Source organism: Myotis brandtii, unplaced genomic scaffold (assembly GCF_000412655.1).
Source record: "Myotis brandtii unplaced genomic scaffold, ASM41265v1 scaffold136, whole genome shotgun sequence".
NCBI classification, from domain to species: Eukaryota; Metazoa; Chordata; class Mammalia; order Chiroptera; family Vespertilionidae; genus Myotis; species Myotis brandtii.
In genome coordinates, this window is record NW_005354829.1 from 4,996,732 (window position 1) to 5,015,613 (window position 18,882).

The window sequence follows — 18,882 nt, forward strand, 5'->3', positions numbered from 1 at the left end:
CCCCCCCTCCCCCGCGAGTGCACAAATTTTTGTGCACCGGGCCTCTAGTATAATTATATATGTGTTTTCTGATGGTCTTAGGTGACCCCTGTGAAAGGGTCGTTTGATCCCCAAAGGGGTGGCGACCCACAGGTTGAGAACCGCTGTTCTAGACAGAGAAAATGACTAATTTAATAATCACCATCAACATCAATATAAACTGTTCCAGCTTATAGTTTCCTCCAGTCTCAATCTAAGCAACCAAAAGGGAAAAATAATGAACATTTCCTGGGCATCTTCATTATGCTGGCTGATGGAACCCCACATACATTACAGTAATCAGCCCCTTAACCACTGTTTTGCTTTCCACAGTTTCAGTTACCTGTGGCTAACTACAGTACAAAAATATTCAATGAAATAATCCCAGAAATAAACAGTAAGTTTTAAGTTGCACACTGTTCTGAGCAGCATAATAAAATCTGATGAGTTCTGGCTTTGTCTCTTTGGAATGTGAATCATCCCTTTGTCCAGCCTGCCATGCTGTATACGCCCCTTGCCCATTAATCACTTAGTAACCCTCTGGGTTATCAGATCAATTGTTGCAGCATCGAAGTGCTTATGTTAGGTAACCCTTACTTCACTTATTAATGTTCTCATAGCTATTCACATAACTTTTATTACGGTATCTATACATATAAAAGCCAAGGGACCGGAACGCCTGAATGACCAGAATGACTGGAACAACCAGTCACTATGACGTGCACTGCAGCTGGCCAACCGATCGGGGGTGAGGCCTGCTGGCCAACCTCCCGCAGTCCCTCCCCTGTGCTGGCCTTGCCCAATTGGCTCCCACTGGGGCACAAATTCTTGCACCAGGCCTCTAGTACTGTTCTATTTGTCCTATTTTATTATTAGTTATTGTTGCTAACCTCTTAGTTTGCTTAATTTATAAATTAAACTTTATCATCGGTATGTATGTACAGGAAAAAAACATATGTAGGGTTTGGGACTAGCTATGGTTTCAGGCACCAACTGGGGGTCTTGGAACGTATTCCCCATGGATAAGGGGGACTACTGTATATCATTTAATCAGCTCCATAACTCTTTAGCAAATTGTTATTTTACAGAGAAATAAACTGATGTTCAGAGAAGTTCAAGTAATTTTCCCAAGGTTACAGAGCTAAAAAAAAAAAAGTGAACATAGATTTTCTGTGCTCCAAATCAGCATATAGGAGATTTTTAAAGATCAGGATCAGGATTCCGAGAAAAAGAATTGTTCAATATAATTCAATTACGACGACTACACTTAGACAAATTATATAGTGTTCCTGGATTGATATATATTTCTAACCTGCAAAGTGAATTGAATCTTAAGACAAATATGCTCTCTTACCTGATGATTGCAAACATTGAGTTAAAATTCTTGCATTCCCTACAGTGGAGTGCTATCTTGATGAAATGCTTAATGATCTTCATCCTCTTCAGCTGGTTTGTCTCTCTCAGAATTTCAGACGCTACCCAAAATGTTTCCTGGTTAATGACTTCTTCAAATTTCTTCAGGTTGGCACAGCTGGTTTTTGATTTCAGTTTAAATAAATCATCTATGTATTCAGTAGGTTCAATGTTGCGGAAGAGTTCAAAATTTCGCATGGAGAGTTGTGTGGCAACTTCCACAGTACTGAGCTGCAGTAGGGAAATCTGACTCTCTCTCAACAACTCCTGAGCATCTTCATCTGAACAAAGGGTTTCTGTTTCCATGTTGTTTTTCAAGTAATATCTATAAAAAAAACAATAATTCAAAGCCTAAGCAACAGTCTCATGATATTCCTTAAAAGAACATTGCTATTTTTTATAGAACGTTTGAAAGAACACTGAATTGAATGATGGAAGAATTATTTGACTATAAGAATGTAGCTGCTGCCCTGGCCAAATGGCTCAGTTGGTTGGAGCATCGTCCCGTACACCAAAAGGTTGTGAGTTCGATTGCTGGTCAGGGTACATACCTAAGTTGTGGTTCCAGCTTAGGCGCATATAGGAGGCATCCAATCGATGTTTCTTTCACATCAATGTTTCTTTCTCTCTCTCTCTCTCTCTTAAAATCAATAAAAACATATACTTGGTGAGGATGAAAAAAAGAATGTAGTTGCTGTCTCAGTCACCAGATCATAGAACCACCTATCCAGAAGTCATTGATGAAAATTAACAAATCACATGGAATTTCATGTGCACCAGTTGTAATTTCTTTTTCTCTTGTCCTTCCTTGATTTCTATTTTATTTTGCCCTCCCCCTTTTTTTTGCTAAAAATGACAAAAAATAGCTAAACTAAAATTTGCAGTTTAAATAAAGAAATAGGCTCTCAGGAGGAAGCAGGAAGATCAGACACAGGTCATGGTTCTACTTTCCCAGAGAGAATCTGTGGCTATTGATAGGTTCATATTGGATCAATCCCAGTTTAGTTATTCAAATACCAAAAAAATCTATAAGCTATTTCCCCCCTATTTGATCCGAGTAGAACAAAACTAAAACAAGATTTTAACTGTTAAATATCGGATTTTCACAAAAACCCCTACCAGTAAATGGGGCAGACATTACTCCTATTTTTCATATGAGAAAACAGAGGCTACCAAAGATCAATGACTAATTAATACCGGTTACAGAGATAGGAACTCAGAGATAGTGCTCCTTTTGCCTTGTAAGCAACTTGTTGAAAATAGAATCCAGATGTTTGCCTTGTGATTTTTTTTTTTAAACAGACACTTTCCCTAAGTCAAATTTCATAAGAAGAAACAGAACGAGTACAGAGGGAGTTCTGCCAAACTGGTCCTTTGCATATTTTGCCAAGGCAAACATGGCAGAGAACACATACCCTGGAACACTGACATGCTGATTTAACACACTCAGTTTTGGCTACTGATGAAGCCCATGACATCTCTCCATCTCTAATTTTCCTGAATAATGAATGTGAATCATGAATCTTCACCTCAATGGGGATTTGTAGAACTCCATCATGGTTACAGATATATCAATGTACATTGAAATAATAATGCGAAAAAACTGACCTCCAAATAAAAGAACACCACCTGCTAGTGGCAGGGTTGGCAATGAAGTAAAAGTGAAGAAGAGTAGAAGGTTATAGGTGTTAGCAAGAAAACAGGTTTTGAATGAATCTTATCAGGGTTTAGATGCATAAAAAATTCAAGTACAGTGAAACACTCCATATGGTGAGTAACATGGAAAAAAATGTGATCTTGGGAACCACGTAATTTTCAGTCAGTGCAGAATCCAGTCATTATATGAGAGTCAAAACTTAACTACTTTTTCAACTTTTACTAATCTATGCTTTGAGAATACAAATTACATATATCTATCAATGGAAATACCATTCAAGAGACTGACAAAATCATGTACAATGTTTTCTTTCAAGTTGCATGTGTTATATAAGCACCTATGCAGCAGGGGACCAAGCCTGCAGCAACTCAAGTTTGGTGCCAGAGTTTAGAAGTGTTTTTCACAGTATAACATATAAATACACAGCATGAGCCAATTACATTGTCATAGATGTCTCCGCCTAAATAAATGAAGCTCCTACAAGAGGTAGATAGGCAGGAGCAAATGACAATAGAAAGTTATGAGAAAGCATTTTTGTGAACGTACATTTCCAAGAATAAGTGAGATCTGTGACTCTACATCAGGCTTTCTTTACCATTCTGCCAGCCCAGGGCTGTAAAGAGCGAGCATGAGAAGTTACTGCTTGCACACCGGTGTGCAATAACAACATGCAGGCCACAGTACCCTTATTGTGAACAAGTCCTTCAGAGATCTTTGTGAAGGTCAAACTTTACTGTGTGCATTTACTTTGATAAAGCAATTCCCAGTGAAGGGGTTTGAAAAACTTCTTAATCTGCAGGGATACTTAGTCTTTTTTTTTTTTAAAGAAAGATTTTTTTGAAAAAAAAAAATGTTTTTATTGATTTCAGAGAGAGGAAGGGAGAGGGGGAGAGGGACAGAAACATCAATGATGAGAGAGATTCATTGATTGGCTGCCTCCTGCATGCCCCCCGACAGGAATTGAACTGTGACCTCCTGGATGGTCAACCACTGAGCTGGCTGGGAGGTACTTGCTCATTTAAAAAACCCTTTGAAAGTGTACATCTCTTAGACTTTGATGTGGGTTTGAAGGGGCAGGTAAGCAAATCCAAAAAGATACATATTGAATACCTTCCACTCAGCTGTATTCTATCAGCAAGTTTGGAAAGCTGATCTGGAAGCCTTCTCTGTTTGATGACTCCCTCAGGGGTGACGGAGACCTCACACAGCGAATACTGATCAGGAGTGGCAGTCACAGCAAACTCCCTGATGGCCTGAATGACCACTTCCTTCGCCGTGGTGTCCTTACTGATCATGATGTATCGGCTTTGCTGATCAGCTTTGAAGACCCTTAACACTTGATCTGGCAAGTCTGGGGGAAAGAAAAGCCGTATGTAAATAGAAAGGATTTTAATATATGGAAATACAATTAAGTGAAGTAATCTGAAAATAAAATAAAAAAAACCCTCCTTATTAAAGAGAATGCTAAAATTTCCCCTCTCGCATATTATAGCTCTTCTTCAAACATGCAACCAGTCCACATGCTGATTATCTGCACGGACTCATTTCCCCCTATAGATAAACGCATCGTCTACAGACAAATGCAAACCCATCAGTTCATAGCAAAAAGTAAAAAAAAAAATTAAATCTAAAGTTCATCTGTATTATATATCAAAAAGCTCATTATTAAGCTGACCTAAAATAGGCCTTTCATTCTATTTACTTCATATGACCTAGTAATGCCTGCATGGTAGGTATCACCTTCATTTTAGGAAAGAGAAAACAAGTTCAAAGAGATGAACTTGCCCATGGCCATATCACAGTAGTCTGAAGAATAAAGAAGAGCTGGTTCCAACTGTTCGAAGGTGCACCCTGACTAAGCATCTGATAAATCCATGGCAAACCAAGAGAGATACGTACAGCGCTCCCACCATTCCATTAGAAGAAAAGAGATGATTGCAATTAAACAAAAGCAGCGTGGGTAGTGCTCACCAGGAGTAGTAGTGAAGTCTAAAATGCGATGGTGTGACTGCAGTAAGTCAGGGTTGCTGGATGACAAGGTGCCACTGACGGGCAATGCGGTTGGGATATGCTTTGTCTGCCTTAATCCCACGATGCTGTCGTCTTGAGACTGACCAATCCCAATATCACTGAACAAACAGGAAAAATAGGAAATAGCAGTCAACCAGGTAGAATATTTAACTCATCAATATATAACAGACACAGACCATAAGTAAATCCCATCTCACAGAACATGCAGTGAATGTAAAAATATTGATGAATTTGGTTGAGAACTGCAAACGTACCTACTGCTTAAGACTGTATCCAACTCAATTTGTTTTGCTGTTTCTTAAGTGTAGAGTGTGTTTCTCTGAAAACTATGTCTTTTAATTAAGACAAATCATAACAAATAGTAGTTTCTCCAAACAGAAATACTTTCAAGAAAAGATATGCTCTGGTTCTGATGGAAACAGACTTTTTATTATTATTATTATTTTAAGTGTTTGTATTAGTTTGGGAGGGAGAGGAAGGGAGAGGATGAGGAGAGAGACAAACATCGATTGGTTGCCTCCCGCATGCACTCCGACCTGGGATCAAACCCACAACCCAGGCATGTGCCTTGACCTGGACCCAACCTGTGGTGACCTTTCGGTGCCAGGGATGATGCTCAACCAACTGAGCCACACGGGGAACCACACAGGTCAGGGCAGAAACAGACTTTTAAAAAAGTACATTAACAAACACACTTAGTTCTCACTCAGCTGACGGCTTCCGCATCAGAATGTAAATTGTTTTATAATCTGATCTTTAAGAACTGAAGAAACTGAGAGAAATGAATAGAGGGGAAAAAATCCAAACTGTCCCAATTTCATTCTTCAGTGTTTCAGAGAAATGAGATCACTACGGAGTCAAATGTAAATGAACCCTGACACAGACATTATTTCTTAATTACACAGAGCATAAGAAAGCAGTGGTGCAGAGTGACATTTCTTGGCATCAAGGAAGAGGCAATGAAATTCCAATGACTCACTTTTAGTTCTCTACTAAAATTTTCTAGTTACACATTTAAGTTCCCAGAGAAATACTGCTTATTATGGGTAGCTACAAATTCATTTCCATTGATAAAAAACCTGTTACTGTGGACAACTCTAGAAACAAAGATTTGAAACATGATTTAATAATAAAGGTTATTTCTAGATTTGAAGAGTCAACTGTTTTTAAAACATCAAAATACAACAATACGCACGCACACACAAAAAACAACTAGATCACAAGCAAATGGTTAGAGCTCTATCTAGTTTCTATAAATACCTTGAAAGAAGAAAAAAGAAAATTATACTAAGGTTGGAATGTCATAAATAAAATTAAGGCATTTAGCATCAGTCAGGTTTTCAGACATTAGAGCTTGACCAACTATTTTTAATGGTTCTGCTAAAAAGATACCCAGTAGCATTCTCTCTCGTTCTCTCTCCTTCTCCCCCCCTCTCTCTCCCTCCCTCCCTCCATCCCTCCCTCCATCCCTCCTCCCTCCTCCCCCTCCCTCTCCCTTGGTAAAATAGCCATTATAAAGGTAAATAAGCAAGGACAAGAGCTTTCTGTTGAAAACAAAAATTAAAGGTAATTTCAGTGTAAGTTCTTTCAAATTTATAGGTAAGTCCATGCCAAAATAAAATTTCTGTTTATTAAGCACATAGAGGCATGCATATAAAGACTAAAAGTGTTAATATTCTGTGAAACATCCAAACTTTTACATTGTTAGTCAAGTTTTAGTATTCAACCATATAAGCCAATTTTTACTGCCAAAAATATTAGATGTAATACATGAGCTGAGATAACTACTATGGGCTTAGGCCAAAGATACAGCTGACTGGGCACAAATGGCTGTAAATATTAGTATACTCCAGGCACCAGGCCAAAGATACAGCTGACTGGGCCGCCCCTGGCACAAATGGCTGTAAATATTAGTATACTCCAGGCACACCCAGAAGAGCTGCCCTCTTAAGAAATGTTTCCTTCAACATTTTAACACCTAATATGATCTAACTCTCTCCTCTTGCCTGTATCTCTATTATCCACAGACGTGCGGATGCTCCAGGATTGAAACTACTTTATATTCGAGACAATTCAGAAATGTCTTTGCACACATCTTCCTACTGTTCAACCACTCCAACTCTCTCATTGTTACTGAAATTGGTTTTTGGCCTTTGTTGATTTTAGACTAGTGACTTACTCCCTGTTTTCTCTGGGTTCATCAGTATCTCTACTTTCCTGACAAACAGTTCTGAATCCTACAATCCTCTTGCCTCACCCCTTTCTTTCCCCTCTATTTACATCACTCTCATGCCTAACCTTGGCAGTCTGCCATTATTCAGCATCTTAGTTTCCATAATATTTATAATGTTCGAGAGAGAGTGAGGAAAAAACAATACAAAATGACATAGCTAGAAGATTTCTCTAATTGACTAGTTTAGTGCCTTTGCAAAAAACAAAAAAATCTTTGCAAACACATGCTGACTTCTAGGAGAGAAAAGTTTAAGTGGTAACCAGTATTAAATCAAGTCTATCAGACCAATAGATAGATCCTACATTTTACTGAGTCTTTTTTTAAAAAATATAATTATTTCTTTCTACTGCATTGCAATATAAATTACAGCAAATCATTTTTATGTAATAAAATACATAAGTGATTCATACTTTTTAAAAAAACTGCAAACCAAGATGTTTCCTTAGTGTTCTAAATTCAATACCTCTACTTATTGTCTTTCTGTCCCCTTCTCTAGCTTTTGAATATCTAAGTTCACAGAGAACAAAATTATACGTAGTGTTTTCATACTGTGTACCTTGTTAACATCCTGTACTGTGAATGGATTGCATCCCAGTTCTTACATGTCACATTTCTATTAATACTTGCCAGAGTCACACTGACTTTTTATTTTTTTTAAGATTCATATTTAACTCATCGTCAAATATTACTCTGAGGTCTTTTATTATTATTGTGCTGCCAATAACTCTACTAACAATGTGAAGGTTTGATTTTTTTTAAGGTTCATATTTAACTCATGGTCAAATATTACTCTGAGGTCTTTTATTATTACTGTGCTGCCAATAACTCTACTAACAATGTGAAGGTTTGAATGTTTCACAGAACATTAATACTTTTAGTCTTTATATGCATTCCTCTCTGTGCTTAATCAAGAAGGGTCACTTTCAAAATCGACTTCTGTTTTCTGTAATGCAAACCTAATCCATGGCCACTTGGAAACTTACTCAATATAAATACACTCTCAAGTCTATATATAAAACCATCTTACTCATGGCTTATCCTTAAGACTCTATTACAGAAGTCTTTCGTAGCTGATGCAAAAACATCAATCATAATTCAATGGGGACAATACAAGTTTGACACTCAACCCATCAAAAGTATATTCTGGACCATATCTCTTTAATCTGTGGGTGAAAATTTTAACTGAAATGGAATTTAAAAATAGAAATGCTTGATATAGTCCTAAATCTCTGTAACTACTGCTCCTTTCATTATAAAGGAAAAAAAGAACATGTTTTTAAGTTATCTCTTATACCATTGTAGTTTGAGGGATCTATATATATAAAAGCCTAAGCGACCAAACAACTGAACGACCAAACGACTGGTCGACCAGTCGCTATGACGCACACTTACCACCAGGGGGAAGATGCTCAATGCAGGAGCTGCCCCCTGGTGGTCAGTGCGCTCCCACAGTGGGAGTACCACTCAGCTGACCGAAGGGCACCAGGCGTCGGGCTCACAGCTGGCAAGTGCTGCTGCAGCAGTGCGAGCCTCTCCTGCCTCCATGGCAGCACTACTGAGCGGCAGCAGGTGCAGTGGGGCCCGGTCCAGGCTCGGGCTCCTTCCCAGCTGCCTGCCACTTCAGGCACTACTACTCTGGGGATGTTGGACTGCCGGTTTTGGCGTGATCCCCACAAGCAAGGGGGTCCCGGATTGCAAGAGGGGGCAGGCCAGGCTGAGGGACCCCACCAGTGCATGAATCCGTGCACTGGGCCTCTAGTATATAATAAATAAATTTGGTGCACCAATGTTATTTAACATTAAAAACTTTTTGACTGATGGTAACAGTTATATAAAACATCCTTAGACTGAGAAGAAGCCAAAATGAAGAAATAACCAAGCAAACAAGCAAAGCTTAAAAAAAAAAAAAAAAGTGAAAGAATAAATAAAAAAAATGAAAAATAAAAAAAAGTGAAACCAACAACTTTGTCTAGTCTGAGCTCCTGGTATGAATAAACAGCCAAAAAGAGATTTGAGAAATTCGAGATACACCTGACATTCTGACTATAGAGAACACTGGGAAGAAGAAAAGGGTTCTGTGTTTGGTTGGTGATATATTGGCAATGGCTAAATAACTGCAAACAGAAAAGAAAGGAAAGAAGAGAATGGCAAGGATGAATAGTAGCAATGGGAAGAAGCAAAGATTTGGTTGGCAAAGAGCAGATGCTGATGGTAGAGAAGACACTCAGAAACAAAGAAATGGTAGCAAAAACCTCCCACTTCCCAATTATAGAGAATATGGGAACAAATACAACATATTTTTAAAGACTAAATGAGAAAAATAAAATAGTTCAAATGAGGAAGTGCTATAGCTCTCTCTAATGAAGATTGGGATGAGCAAGTAAATGGCAAAAACATTAAAACAAACTTGATTGTTCAAGATTTCTTCTAAGATAGCTCAGGCGTAAAAGCTTAAAATCTTTTGTAGACTCCTGCAAATATTAATTACATCATTACCATTGCACATTATTATAACAAAAAATAATGGACACAAAATTTACACAGACACTTACTTATATGGTTTCTGTGGCAAGATACTGATCCGAGTCTTGTCGAGTATCTTCTTTAGCTTGTTCCTTCCTCCAACGGTATTGGCTTTACTTTTTTTATTTACCTTTTCAAGTCCTATCACCTGTTCCACATCTACAGCAAGATCTGGAATGGAGTAGCGACTGGCCTTTTTGATGTCTCCAATTTTAGGAAGATGAGGGGCACCATTTCTTTTCTCTTCTGACAATCTTGTCAGAAGTTCTTTAAATACTAAAATGGAAATAAACACCACAGAACACCCATTATAAGAAATCGGAGCAATTCAAAGGCAACTGTAGCACTTGGAAATAGATGAATAGTATAGACTTCAGCTATCAAAACTGTAATCTTACAGGAAAACTCTACTCCAATGAATGAATGACAACAGGAATCTGCTTTACAATGTTGCTCTATCATTCCCACTCAGGATAAGTTAAAATAAAGTAGCTTTTTAAAAAAAAATTTAAAATTGATTTTTAGAGAGAGAGGAAGGGAGAGGGGAAGAGAGAGAAACATCTATGTATGGAAACAACATTGATCGCTTGCCTCCTGCATGCCCATCAGGGAATCAAGCCTGAAACCCGGCATGTGCCTTGATTGGGAATTGAACCAGCAACCTTTTGGTATGTGGGATGATGCCCACCAATTGAACCACACCATCCAGGGCTAAAGTAGTATATTATTTAAATGTATAGGTATTTAAAACACTTATGAATAAACACATTGATAAAACACAATTTTTATGGTCATCACATCAGTAGATTCTGATTTAGGTCTAATTACAGACTTACATAATTAATTATATATCTATGCATTTTACTATAAATGTTCTTATTCCTATAATGTTTTAAATATAACTTATAAAAATGGCCTTTTTATGATTAAGATTATAAAGACCAAAAGGAGAAAAATGAAAGTATGCAAAAATACTTACCAAATAAATTGGTTTTCACAGTGATAGATAAATGTGTGTTATTTCTAAGAATTTCCATGGCTTTGGACAGCTGAATATTTTCAAAGTTTTGACCATTTACTTCTAGTATCTAAACATAAAATTATAAAACGAATATCAATATCCCAATTGACTGAAGAAAAAAAAAAAGAGAAAGAGTCACCCTTGAAATCGGGATTTAGAAATATCATACCTGATCCCCTCGCTTCAAGCCGGCTTCAGTTGCTTTGCTGCCTGAATCGACACTGTCCACAAAGATCCCAAATCCCTTCTCTGAGCCTCCAAGTAAGATAAAAGGCAAAGGAGCTTCTCGGGATGGTTTTGTTAATGTCATCAATCTCCTTTTTGCTTTAGCTGCACATGCAATATTTAACAGCCTTAGATGTCCACCCATTTTCTGTAAGAGTTCAGAGAGAGTGGTTTCACAGACAGGCTGAATACGATGAACTTAAAGCTGATGGTTTTTAAAATAATCACAACTATTACCTCTCTTTCCAGATTATTTTCAAATTCTTCTAGAAATCGAGTCATCGCAGGATCTCCTTCAAAGTCATTGAAGTGATTATTTACCCACAATAATACTACCCGTGTAACCTGAAAAATTAATTGTTTTCAGTAGGTTTTCTAAAAATTCAGTGCTAAAAGTTTGCAATTAAAGCGATTTCAAATTAGACATCTAAACAACCTAGTAATAGCAAATAAGAAAATAAACTAAGTACAAAAAGCCTCAGCAATGATTTTATTCATAAGGAAATGACCTTCTAAAAATTTATACTCTGAATATTGACTCTAGATTGTTTTGCCAAGAAGGGTCTTGAATCTGTGAAGCTTACTTACTCTCAAAATATATTTGCAACAGATTACCATAAAAACAAAGTTATAGTAAAACCAAAATAAATGAATACTAGATAAAGAAGACAGAACTTTAAAAATAAAATAAAGGTAGAGGGCAGAATAGACACAAGGAATTAACAGTATTAAGCCTAGAAAGATCTATAAGGGAACAAGTTATAAAAGGAAAAAACTAGCTGGGAGTTACAGGGAGTTACAAATTACTTGTTAACATTAAGATTCAGAAACCTCTTAACACCCATAATTCTTCAGGAAAAATGAATAGCCTTTTCTCACCCTACACATGTGTCTTCACACAGCCCAACACTTTCATATAGGCCAATATATACACTCTCAGTTATGGATTTTTTTTTTTGTACCCAGCAAGAACTATGCAACATTCATTAGACTCTAAGTTCCATGAGTACAACAACTTTATGTTATGTTCTAAGGGCATCCTTAATACTTATAACAATGCTTGGCATAAAGTAAATTCTCATTAAAATATTACTAAATGAAGTGAGTATAATTGCAACTTAAATATAAAACTACTTGTTTTCTCTTATATGAGTTTAATTTTCTAAATTTGAATAACAAGATAAAATAAATTTCCTATAGAATTGTTTTCAAACATTAACCTCTTAAAATGAAAAAAATAAAGCACACTATTCTAGCAGTAAAGAAAGAGATGATGGTATAAATTTTTAACCATAGTTTAAAATACTATTTATTGTTAATATACTGTGATAAATTATAGTATAAACCTAATCACTATGGAAACAACATTGATCGCTTGCCTCCTGCATGCCCATCAGGGAATCAAGCCTGAAACCCGGCATGTGCCTTGATTGGGAATTGAACCAGCAACCTTTTGGTATGTGGGATGATGCCCACCAATTGAACCACACCATCCAGGGCTAAAGTAGTATATTATTTAAATGTATAGGTATTTAAAACACTTATGAATAAACACATTGATAAAACATAATTTTTATGGTCATCACATCAGTAGATTCTGATTTAGGTCTAATTACAGACTTACATAATTAATTATATATCTATGCATTTTACTATAAATGTTCTTATTCCTATAATGTTTTAAATATAACTTATAAAAATGGCCTTTTTATGATTAAGATTATAAAGACCAAAAGGAGAAAAATGAAAGTATGCAAAAATACTTACCAAATAAATTGGTTTTCACAGTGATAGATAAATGTGTGTTATTTCTAAGAATTTCCATGGCTTTGGACAGCTGAATATTTTCAAAGTTTTGACCATTTACTTCTAGTATCTAAACATAAAATTATAAAACGAATATCAATATCCCAATTGACTGAAGAAAAAAAAAAAGAGAAAGAGTCACCCTTGAAATCGGGATTTAGAAATATCATACCTGATCCCCTCGCTTCAAGCCGGCTTCAGTTGCTTTGCTGCCTGAATCGACACTGTCCACAAAGATCCCAAATCCCTTCTCTGAGCCTCCAAGTAAGATAAAAGGCAAAGGAGCTTCTCGGGATGGTTTTGTTAATGTCATCAATCTCCTTTTTGCTTTAGCTGCACATGCAATATTTAACAGCCTTAGATGTCCACCCATTTTCTGTAAGAGTTCAGAGAGAGTGGTTTCACAGACAGGCTGAATACGATGAACTTAAGGCTGATGGTTTTTAAAATAATCACAACTATTACCTCTCTTTCCAGATTATTTTCAAATTCTTCTAGAAATCGAGTCATCGCAGGATCTCCTTCAAAGTCATTGAAGTGATTATTTACCCACAATAATACTACCCGTGTAACCTGAAAAATTAATTGTTTTCAGTAGGTTTTCTAAAAATTCAGTGCTAAAAGTTTGCAATTAAAGCGATTTCAAATTAGACATCTAAACAACCTAGTAATAGCAAATAAGAAAATAAACTAAGTACAAAAAGCCTCAGCAATGATTTTATTCATAAGGAAATGACCTTCTAAAAATTTATACTCTGAATATTGACTCTAGATTGTTTTGCCAAGAAGGGTCTTGAATCTGTGAAGCTTACTTACTCTCAAAATATATTTGCAACAGATTACCATAAAAACAAAGTTATAGTAAAACCAAAATAAATGAATACTAGATAAAGAAGACAGAACTTTAAAAATAAAATAAAGGTAGAGGGCAGAATAGACACAAGGAATTAACAGTATTAAGCCTAGAAAGATCTACAAGGGAACAAGTTATAAAAGGAAAAAACTAGCTGGGAGTTACAGGGAGTTACAAATTACTTGTTAACATTAAGATTCAGAAACCTCTTAACACCCATAATTCTTCAGGAAAAATGAATAGCCTTTTCTCACCCTACACATGTGTCTTCACACAGCCCAACACTTTCATATAGGCCAATATATACACTCTCAGTTATGGATTTTTTTTTTTTTTTACCCAGCAAGAACTATGCAACATTCATTAGACTATAAGTTCCATGAGTACAACAACTTTATGTTATGTTCTAAGGGCATTCTTAATACTTATAACAATGCTTGGCATAAAGTAAATTATCATTAAAATATTACTAAATGAAGTGAGTATAACTGCAACTTAAATATAAAACTACTTGTTTTCTCTTATATGAGTTTAATTTTCTAAATTTGAATAACAAGATAAAATAAATTTTCTATAGAATTGTTTTCAAACATTAACCTCTTAAAATGAAAAAAATAAAGCACACTATTCTAGCAGTAAAGAAAGATGATGGTATAAATTTTTAACCATAGTTTAAAATACTATTTATTGTTAATATACTGTGATAAATTATAGTATAAACCTAATCACTCTTGAGTTAAATCTTGATATTTACATTAATTTTATGTCATTCACCATCACTATTGCCCAATTCTTCAAATGTAGGAAACATATAAGATGATTCCCCTTAAAACGATATCTAACTCTTGACTTTTTAATAAAATTAAAATTTTGCAGCTGAGAAGCCAACTTGAAAGTCCACTAGCCATATTACACACTAGAAAAACGAGATTCATAAATCATAAATTGAAAACTACCACCAACAGCAAGCAACCTTTAGGATGTCCTGGCTCTACGCGAGGTACTACATAAAGAACTTTATTTTCTATTATTCATTTTCACAACAGTCCCAAATAGATGTTGATTATTCATTTTACAAGTAAATATATGAGTGTCAGGAGGGTGAGATGGCATATAAAGTAAATGACAGAGGCAATACCACTCAAATCAAGTTTTTACGGCTGAAGAGCCTGGTTGAGATCTAGGCCCGTGACTCTCAGAATATGAACTGAAAAGCAATACTGTCCAAATGATTTCCCAAGGACCACACAGCTAGTTAGTAGCAGGACCAGCACTAGAACTTGGGCTTTTCTCCTGTTCTGGATTTTCCCACCCTGCCCCTCCCAAGTCTGTCTCATGTACATCAGACTGCACACGGAAAGAAGTACAGACTATGATTAACTCTCAAACTTCATAAGAGTATATAGTTTACCATCCAATCTAGCCTTGACACGGCTCTCAAGAGATGCTGAAGAGGGTCTGTTGAGAATTATTTACTGGAACCTACCAGCCAGCAATGGTTGTCATGCAATGCTGCTATGGTGCCAATTTAAAAACTGTAACTTTTCTTTTATCTGGTGTACACTGACCCTCTACCTAGATGATACAGATTCCTATGGAACCCAGACGGTTGGGGGTTGTGCTTCAAACACATTCCCAAAAGAACTAAAATTTAAACATTTGTCAATAATTTACTAACATTTGCATTAAAAAAAGATAATTTTAGGACTGAACCTAGCAACCTATAACAAGAACTAACATTTGTATCACTTTTGCTTAAAAAGTACACTCTCTTATTCCATTAAAATAATCTGAACGTAATTGGCATGACAAATATACTAAAGTATACTTGTTTATATATGAATATTTCATATTTAAAAGTCAAACTAGAATATATTTTCCAACCTTATCCCTGAGGCTCGGGTCATTAAACCACTCCAATAACTTTTTGCCCACTTCCATTGGGCTGGAAAGAAAAGTCCTGTAGGTCAATAGGAAGTCTTCTATGAACGTTGGATCTACCACCGAATGCTCTTCCACCAAATGCATTGTTAACCTTTCTGAGGTGCCCTGTAGCAAACAGAAGGTTTAATCACTATTCTGCAGAAATAGCATCTGAAATGTTCAAATCTTCAATATAAGACAAACTGGGTAGTGAATATATATAATTAATAAAACTGCTGTTCATCTGGAAATATAAAGACTTTTTACAACTGGTAACTTTTAAGAAAAACTATGCCTAAAAACTGGGTGGGGGGATCTACAGTTGTCATACCTGATACTGCCAATCAAATAGAACCATATTTGTCTTACCTTGATGACGATGTGTCCCTTTCTTGTTCCAGTTCGATCAAGCTCTCGGTGTTCTTTCACCATAACAATTTCTCCTTCTTCCTCCACTTTTTGCATGTTCTTCTCTACTTGGTTGAGAATACGGCAATAATCTTGCTGGGCTATGCAGACAAACTAGAATAAAATATAAGTCACATGTTAATGATAAAGTGCTTGCAAGAGACTTAGCAGTACTAATAACTCAGTGTTTTAATTATTTAACTCTGACATTTTTCTATGTCTTTCCCATACTTTCTAATGAGTGCAGTAATGAACCTTAATCAGAATTCTCTACTTTTTAATGCAGTTCTTCCTTGCTCAAGGAAAGTTTCATTTTTTAGAATATTTATGTGCAGTTTATATTAAAAACACTAACAATTTTTAAAAATCAGGTGGTAAAATTAGGAGTTCTTTCTCATGCCTCTTCTTTGACAATTAAAAAAACATTAGTGAAGGGGAGTGGAATCTTATGAGGATAGACATAAAAACAATCACCATTTAGTGGGTTTTAAAAGTTTGAAAAAATTTTAAAAGCAGGATTTTAAAATGAAGATGGTTTTAATAAGAAGACACTGAAATTCCATACATGGATATGTGGAATAGATATTAAAAATTTGCTAATTATATTAATAAATCATTTTTAAAAGTCTATTTTAAAAAAAAGGTCCACAAAACAAGCCATATACTTGTTAAGCTCAAATCATTATTCCTTATAACAGGTGTTAAGGGTAATCCTTGCTCTTAAAGAAAAAGTTAGCAATACACACCAAGCCATTACTCCTCCATGACCCCTAACACACACACACACACACACACACACACATAAAATGTCAGGGCTTAGGGCAAAGCACTTAATTACATTTCTTTGCAGTTTTAAGAAAAGTTAAGAATGAATTATAGAAATCACTTATTACACAAATTAACCAAGGCCATTGTTGCATCTGAATTTTGAAGGATTTAATCTTAAGAAATCATTTTGGGATAAAAAAGCATGAACATTTCTTTTTCTCTTTTAATGTGAAAAGGTGAAAAAAGGGGGATGGTTAAATTATAGCATACATAAGATAAAATATGAAAGCCATCCAAAATCATATTTTCATAGGACATTTAGAGTTCTGGCTTAATGTTCATGATACTACATTAAATATTTTTAGGGTGGAAAACCAAATATTGTAATATTTATAATGACATCCTCCTTCTCAGTATTTTACAGTAACCTTACAGGACTTTCTCAATTTATCCTCCAAATCATCCCATAAAGAAGGCACTACTATTATCCCTGTTGTACAGATGAGGACACAACTGTAGCATCAGCTGCTAATTTACCCAAAGTCTCATAATTATATGCTTGCCAATTAAAAAAAAATTGTACATGCATATCAAGATCTTAGAAGGAAATATAACAAAATGTTAATTATTTCTAAGCAATCCTATATAATAAAGAGGTAATATGCAAATGGTCGTTATGCCGTGATGTGTAACGACCGATCAGCAGGAGGGCGGGGCAGCGAGCTGCCTGCGCAGAGAGCTATGAGCAACGGTGGGCGGGGCGGCCAGCTGAGGCAAGCCGCAGTGAGCTACTAGTGCAAATTATAACTGACTTTCATTTTTTAATATACTTTTCTATATTCTCCCCCCCCCCTTTTTTTTTAACAGAAGTTGCAGGAGCTTCACACTTGAGAAGTACCGTATTATAAAACTGTTTCTTCCACTGAATTGGATGATATCACTAATTTTTGTATTAAGACTTTAGAATCAAAAGTAAAAATTCAAAACATATAATTACTTTCCTTGTAATTATACATAGTTTAATTCATTTTTAAAAATTTCTTTAAAAAAACCCATTTCCATTACACTAACCCCATATATAGTGCTTAGCCTTTTTGTCTCAAAAATATTTTTATTTTTTAAAACTTTTACAGAGAAGAAAAATTGTTTCCCCTATCTCCAAATAACCTTAGGTGTTATTTCTTATACTTAGTTTTAGAGAACATAATTCTATCATTTTCTCATTCATCTCCTAAAAAAGAAATATATTCCTGAGTTAAAATGACTAAGTAGGCAGAAAAAAAATGTATTTTAAAGAGAACTGTACTAAAATTAATCTTCAAGACTAAGAATTTAAGAAAATTAAAATAAGTTTGATTTAAAATTCTCAATGTTTAGGCAGATAGTTTGGGCTTTTTTAAAAATTTTATTTTGAGATATAAATGACATTCTCCAGTTTATTCTATATGCTTTTATCTGCAACTATCAGAATATGTGATTCAAACTTATGCATAAGGATTCACATCTGCATTAAATCCAAAGCTAAGGGTAGGCTTAGCACTGACTGAGTCAATGAACCAAATATATTATGAAGGACTCAGGCTCTTTTGGTCTCTCGATACAAACATTCACAGTTTGGACTTCAATCTAAAGCAAGTTCCTCATGGCTCTAGGAAGCATGCCAGTGACAACTAAGCTTCAAGCTTCCTCATTCACATGCAGGAGAGTGAGAGAGAACATTGCTTCTAGTTTGGGCATTTCTTCAGCAAACTAAAATGCCATAAAAAAGAAAAATCCCAAACTGAATTTCTAATATGGCCATACAGAGCTGATATCTAAAAAGAAAGTTAAGATGAAAACATTTATCTACATTTTTATTAGCAGATTTATTTTTGCTTTAAGAAGTTTATAGATATAGTGAGAAATTAATAGGTAAAATAGAATTTTAACTGGTAAATTCAATTTGTGAATTGTTTTGGTGAGGTTTATACTTTCAGACAGCTGTTGACACATAAAAAGTATGC

General features: G+C 35.5%; 1 protein-coding gene across 14 annotated transcripts in view; it reads right to left on the bottom strand.

Moving 5' to 3' along the window:
- Positions 1-18,882, bottom strand: part of RAPGEF2 (Rap guanine nucleotide exchange factor (GEF) 2) — a 247,394-nt gene that overhangs the window by 18,097 nt on the left and 210,415 nt on the right. For all 14 annotated transcript variants that reach the window (XR_001360971.1, XM_014534998.1, XM_014534999.1 and 11 more), the window contains 9 exons: positions 16,073-16,225; positions 15,665-15,829; positions 13,393-13,500; positions 13,100-13,303; positions 12,889-12,997; positions 9,905-10,151; positions 5,060-5,217; positions 4,199-4,439; positions 1,373-1,756 (listed from right to left, as the gene is read on the bottom strand). Coding sequence is in view for 13 of the 14 variants with exons in the window: in XM_014534998.1 (XP_014390484.1) it covers positions 1,373-1,756; positions 4,199-4,439; positions 5,060-5,217; positions 9,905-10,151; positions 12,889-12,997; positions 13,100-13,303; positions 13,393-13,500; positions 15,665-15,829; positions 16,073-16,225 (1,769 nt within the window). In the remaining variant the exon portion in view is untranslated. The remainder of the gene's footprint in view (positions 1-1,372; positions 1,757-4,198; positions 4,440-5,059; positions 5,218-9,904; positions 10,152-12,888; positions 12,998-13,099; positions 13,304-13,392; positions 13,501-15,664; positions 15,830-16,072; positions 16,226-18,882) is intronic.